Source organism: Hipposideros armiger, unplaced genomic scaffold, assembly GCF_001890085.2.
Source record: "Hipposideros armiger isolate ML-2016 unplaced genomic scaffold, ASM189008v1 scaffold_25, whole genome shotgun sequence".
Lineage (NCBI taxonomy): Eukaryota > Metazoa > Chordata > Mammalia > Chiroptera > Hipposideridae > Hipposideros > Hipposideros armiger.
The window spans coordinates 5,000,036-5,005,824 of record NW_017731375.1 but is presented as its reverse complement, the minus strand read 5'-3'; the positions used below and the strand labels follow the sequence as shown (position 1 = coordinate 5,005,824).

Here is a 5,789-nt window from a genome sequence, read left to right as displayed (position 1 = left end):
GCCACTTCCAGGGGCAGAACGCTTTCCAGATATACTCAGGAGTTTCACGTCCTCCTCCTCGTCATCTTCTGACTCTGCATCTTCTTCTACAGCTAAAATAAAACTGGTTTTTAGCCACTAAAACTCAACCAAGCAGCAAGAACCCAGGAGAAAGGGCATTTATAGTATGATCTAACAGATTCTACTGAAAAGAAAAACAAGCAGCAAACAGGAATTTTGGAAGCTAACACTCACTACTAGATTTTAAAAGCAAAAAACCAGGCTTTCCCAGTTATAAATTACTATATTCCCATTTGAGCCTGTTATAAAGACAGACGTACTAGAACTGGAATTACCGTCATGTATAAGACACACCTTAATTTTGGGGCCCGAAATTTGAAGAAAAAAAAAAAGTATTACATAGTTATTGAACTCAAGTTTTATTCATCATAAAATTCATACACCTGCTCATCACTGTCAAAACTCCCAACCATTAGCTTGTCCTCATCTGTGTCTGATGACAAATCACTGTCATCATATATTGCCTCATCATCAGCAGGAAATGCAAATAAAAAACCCTACAACCACTGTATAAGACGCACCTAGTTTTTAGACCCCAAATTTTTCAAAAAAGGGTGCATCTTATACATGGGGAAATACGGTAAGTACACTTTACAAAATCGAAATTGGGAACAAGGTAGTTAACTGCATTAAAGAGATCAGTATAATAGATAACAATTACATACCTACTAAGTGCTGTCCACTAATATGCACAGGCCCTGAACCACACTTCAACCGTAAGACCACAGGTGGTGTTATTTCAAAGCCCCCAAGGGAAACCTAGAAAGGAGAAACTTTTAAATCACTAAATACTGTGAAAAAAATAAAAGGTTAAATGTTTGGTATAAAACCTGGTCATAACTTAAGTTTGCACAACAGGCATGATAGGCAAACCCATTAAGCCAAACAAACCAATGAACCCATTTTCCCACCATTTTGTTTCCCATAAACAAGCAGCAACCACCATGCTCATGAGTTGATCATTCAACCCCACAGCAAACAAGATAATGAAGCTGAGACCAAAGACCCAAACCAAATTCACACCCACCTTACTGCAAGATTTAGACCTTGACACAAAACCGAAATTGTAAGTGCCCTTACCGTTGGCTGTACAGACATTTTCAAAGTTGCCAGTGTTACTTTAATTGGACTGCCTTCATAATTCATGGCCTCCGCTTCAACAATGTGCAATTCATCCTTTGCACCAGCCCCTAAACTGACCTGTGAACAAATAGTACTTCAAATTAAGTTCCTGCTATTTTACAATCCCCTCTAAGTTCTTATGTTAAAAAAATAAAAAGCTATCAACTTTTCATTACCACTGATGGAAAACTAATTTGCATACAATGTTGTCTTCCAGTTTTAAGTGGTCTGCCAATCAATGTCTCTCACTGTCATCACCTAGCATTTACTGATAATCTAAAAGCTGAGTAGGAGGCTATAGGAAAGTCTCTGTAGGGACAAACAGATGTATCACACCATTCCAAAGGGCTTTATAATCGATTGACATATATAAATATGGGAAGCTGAATAGTGTGACTGGACTCATGTACATGACTGCCAAAGGAGTGGTCAAGATGCCAAGTTTTGTATCACAGGTATACAGAAAATCACGTCTACACAATACTCAGTTATAAAAATACTATTATAAAAATTAAGTATTAAACCACATGAATAGGAACTAAGAAGCTGAAACCAAAAAGGTTAAGCAATTTTGAAAAGTTTAAGTACCGTTCTTAAAGATAATTGATGCTCATTTTCATCATTATCCACTTTAAAGTGATAATCTTTGTCGGCCTTTAGTTCACAACCTGTAAATGAAGAAAAAAGCAACTATAACAAGGACAGAAATAACACTGAAACTTCAGTGTGGGTAACCAAAGATAATGGTTAATTTGTGAACTGATTTTTCACTATTGTAGCTACCAGAAGGCAAGGCATCGCTTCCTGGACTTCTTGAACAATTAAATGACATCCCTACAGGCCTTTGTAAATTCCACTTTCCCATTATACTATTTCATTCTCATCTACACCACTATTACCATTCTCAGGCAGAAACAGGGTCAAAGATTTGGTAGACCTGGAACTAAAACAAGTTATCTGAAACCAAACCTAATGTACAGTGTTGATAAAAAACCCCCACTGTTTAAAAAAAAGCTGAGATCTTCTACCTCAACTTCCAAGAAATACAACAAATTTAGGAAATGAGAATGATTACACAAATACCTACACGAACCGCTTGTATTTACAACAGAAAAACTACAAATGTAGAAAAGAACACTTGTTACATAGTCAACATTTCATCTTTGAAGAGAAACAATGTCCAATAAATTATGTTAAAAAATTGTTTAAGGCAATAGACATATCTTAAAGGTATTTCCCATAAAGGTTAACAAAAATATCAATATAAATTGATCAAAACCCCCCGTTATTCAAAATGACTATGAGTAAAAAGCCTTAACGTACAGTGCAAGTTATCTATTCCCATTCCCTGAACGGTTTTAAAGACCATCAAAAAAAAAGTTTTATTCATTAAAATGATTCCATTTAATTGCAATCTAATAGTTACGGGTCCATAGATGCTTCAATGTTATTGTCTCAATTAACAAAACCTCAAGATTGTTTATACAGACAAAATAGATTTGGGGCAGGACTTGCAGTTCACTTCAAAGCCTGACTGACCAAGAAACGGCTTCAACAAGTTTACAGATGCTTGAAACCCAAAGTGGGTATATATCTCCATGCCGTGGTGTGTGTGAGGGGGGACCCCAAAACCTTGGTCCACTATTACAGCAGCACCAAGTCTTACTGACCCAAACGGAATCTCAGCACGTTTCTCCATCTTTATGGGGGGGGGGGGGGGGACACTGCTCGATGCGGCACAGAAAGCTGCCTTCGCAGGCCTCCCTCCAAAAAAAAAGTAAGAGAAATCACGCATCAGGTACCAGCTCTGGAGGCAAGGATTTTGGTTGAGATCTGACCTCGACCTCCCAGCTCAACCTACGTTGTGAAGTCACTTTAGTTCTCTGAGCATCAGTGCCGCCATCTGCAGAGTGGGCTGCGTCCATCCCCAGCGGGGAGAGAGGAAGAGGGCTCTACATAAAGGAGAACTACCATCCGTGTTGTGAAGCCCTGAACAAAGGCCTCCAGGATCCTGGCGCCACCGGCCACTGCACCTAACAGTTCCCCGCCCAACAGTCCCCACGAAGCTCGAGCATCCCTGGCTAGGGGTGGGCTAGGTGACACCACCAGCGAGCGAGCCCCGGATGTAGCGCCCACACCCCCTCCTTCCCCCAAACACGTGGCAACCACGTGCTCGCGGCCTCCTCACGCCGGGCCGGGCCGCGCCTCCCCTCCCCCTGTAACCAGCCGAGGCACCCTGGCTGCCCGGCCTCGGAGCTCCCGAGGGCCGGAGAACGACGCCAGGCTCTCTCCATTCTCTCCCAGGAAGGGGGCCCACGCCTCACATTAGGAACCCTCACAACCTTCCGCACGCATCAGCCCGGGGCCCAGCACCCAAGACACTGGCCCGGAATCCGAAGCCTACGAGCTCACACAGCCGGAGCAAGAAGATAATGCCCCGAGTTCCGCCGGGTAACCCAGGCAACGCCGAACCCTCAGCGAGTCAGTTCCACGTTATCTCAGGCCCTGGGCCTCGGGCCGCTCACGCCTCGGGCCGCCCCTCCTCCCCATCGCTCCTTACGGCCGGCTCTCGCTCCTGGCTGTTCACCCCTCAGGCAGCAGGCCCCGGCAGCTCGCGTCCCGCTACCTCAGGCCTCCCGCCTGCCTCGCTTTCTTCGCCAGCCCAGGCCTCAGCGGGATTCCCGCCCCCCCACCGCAAAGCCACCAGGCCCTGCTCGGCCTTAGCTCCCCAACCCCCAAGTAGTTACCGAAAAGATAGTTCTGGGGCCTCAGGGGGCTCATGTCCATGTCCATCGAATCTTCCATGGGGTGGTGGCACACACTTGAGCGGGAGAGAAGACGGACGGAGGTAAACGACTGCTGCTCGGCAGCACAGACGCGCAGGACGGAATCGCACCAGGGAAAGGACGCGGGCTCCCTGCGCACATATATAGCACCCTGAAGATCTCGCGAGATCTCCAAAGTCCCGTCGCTGCGCGCGTGCTCAAGAGCCCCCCTTACGGTACGGTAGACCTCCCGCGCAAGCGCTCTTCAACCCCACTCTTTTCTACCTCGCCCCCCACCTCCTCCAGGTACTTCGCGGGCTCCCGCCGAGCACGCGCACTCGTACGCCAGCCCCACCCCTCCGCCGCCACTGCTGCCTGTGCGCACGCGTGCTTTCCGTGGTGACTCGCGCCCCCACCCCTTCTAAGCTTTCCCTGTTCGCTCCCGCTGTGGCGCGCGGGCCTGGAGCCAATAGCCTGCGCAGCCCACCCTGCAAAATGGCGACTGCATCTCTTAGCTGTGTTAGGAATGCAGGGCGAGCCGGCTTTAAGCCCGGGAGGAGCTACATTCACCCTTCTCCATCCCCTCATGCCCTGCAGGCCTCCAAACAGGCATAACCACTTCAGGATTTCTGACTTGCCTAAAGGCCTGGACTCGGAGTTCATTGTTCCCCAAACTTAAAAGTTGCAGGCGCCGGAGACAGACAGGACTACGGATTGTTCTTTGTTGGGGAGAAAAGCTGTAGCTGCTGGCCAGACTTTTTTTTCTGAGGAGTCATCTCCAAAGTTGAAATCTCTCACCTTGATGTCGGTTTTGGGGGCTGAAAGGGGACTCAGTCAGACTCTTCCATCAGAGCAGGAGGGCCGGCCGAGTGGCTCAGTTGGTTAAGAGTTGGCTTCAGAGCGCGAGCTCTGAGCAATGGGGCCACCGGTTCGATTCCCACATGGGCCAGTGATGCTGCGCCAGAGCTGAGCTGCCAACAGGTGGCAGGATGGCTCAGCTGGTGTAACAACAAGATTGCCTGTTGGATGGTGGGCTATGCCCTCCTGCAACTAAGACTGAACTCAGCACCTTGAGCTGAGCTGCCGCCCAGATGGCTCAGTGGATAGAGCATGCACTCTTAACAACAAGGCTGCTGGTTCGACTCCCACGTGGGATGGTGGCTATGCCCACCTGCAACTAAGACTGAACACAGCACCTTGAGCTTAGAGGCCACAAGCTGCCAACAGGCAGCCAGATGGCAACTGGCGCCCTCCATACGCAGATTGAAGAACAACAACTTGGCTGGTGCCCTTCCCCGGTTTCCCAACAAAAAATTAAAAAACTAAAAAAACAGGGCAGGAACCAGGCCTGGGTGATTTCTCCAGAGAGACAAGGACTTAAAAGGGCTGTATATCCACAGTACATATCCACGTAAGGTCCTGTGAGACAGATGTGACTATCCCCACTTTACAGACAGGAAAACAGGCTGAGAGAAGAAGCAAGGTGCCTACGCGGACAAAGTGATGAGATGGTTCTCTAGCTCCAAGTCCAATTTTGACATCCTTCTAAAAGAGCTCGGAGGGTTGTGTGTGGGCCCACTCTCTGAGGCAACGCAGTTCTTAATCTTTAACATTCCTAAGAATGGTCTTACCTGTAAAGAAAGCATATAACTTGTAAGAGATGCATAAACTTTAATTAGACTCTTTGGGCTTCAGCCTGGAAATTAGCATTCTAAACAAGATACGCCTTGACAAACTGAAGACACCCCACACACACACAGCCTCTGGACACTGGTGAGTTTTGAGCATCCCTCTAATTATCATTTTTACATCAACAGATCACACAATAAATTCCGTAAGTAC

At 47.2% G+C, this 5,789-nt stretch overlaps 1 protein-coding gene across 1 annotated transcript in view; it reads right to left on the bottom strand.

The window, feature by feature from the left end:
- The window catches only part of NPM1 (nucleophosmin 1), a 21,969-nt gene extending 17,839 nt beyond the window's left edge, over positions 1 to 4,130 (bottom strand). The window contains exons 1-4 of the mRNA XM_019635977.1: positions 3,930 to 4,130; positions 1,771 to 1,850; positions 1,141 to 1,260; positions 726 to 819 (exon numbers count right to left, since the gene is read on the bottom strand). Of these exons, the coding sequence (XP_019491522.1) occupies positions 726 to 819; positions 1,141 to 1,260; positions 1,771 to 1,850; positions 3,930 to 3,987 (352 nt within the window). The 5' untranslated portion in view covers positions 3,988 to 4,130. The remainder of the gene's footprint in view (positions 1 to 725; positions 820 to 1,140; positions 1,261 to 1,770; positions 1,851 to 3,929) is intronic.
- Between the last annotated feature and the right edge of the window lie 1,659 nt (positions 4,131 to 5,789).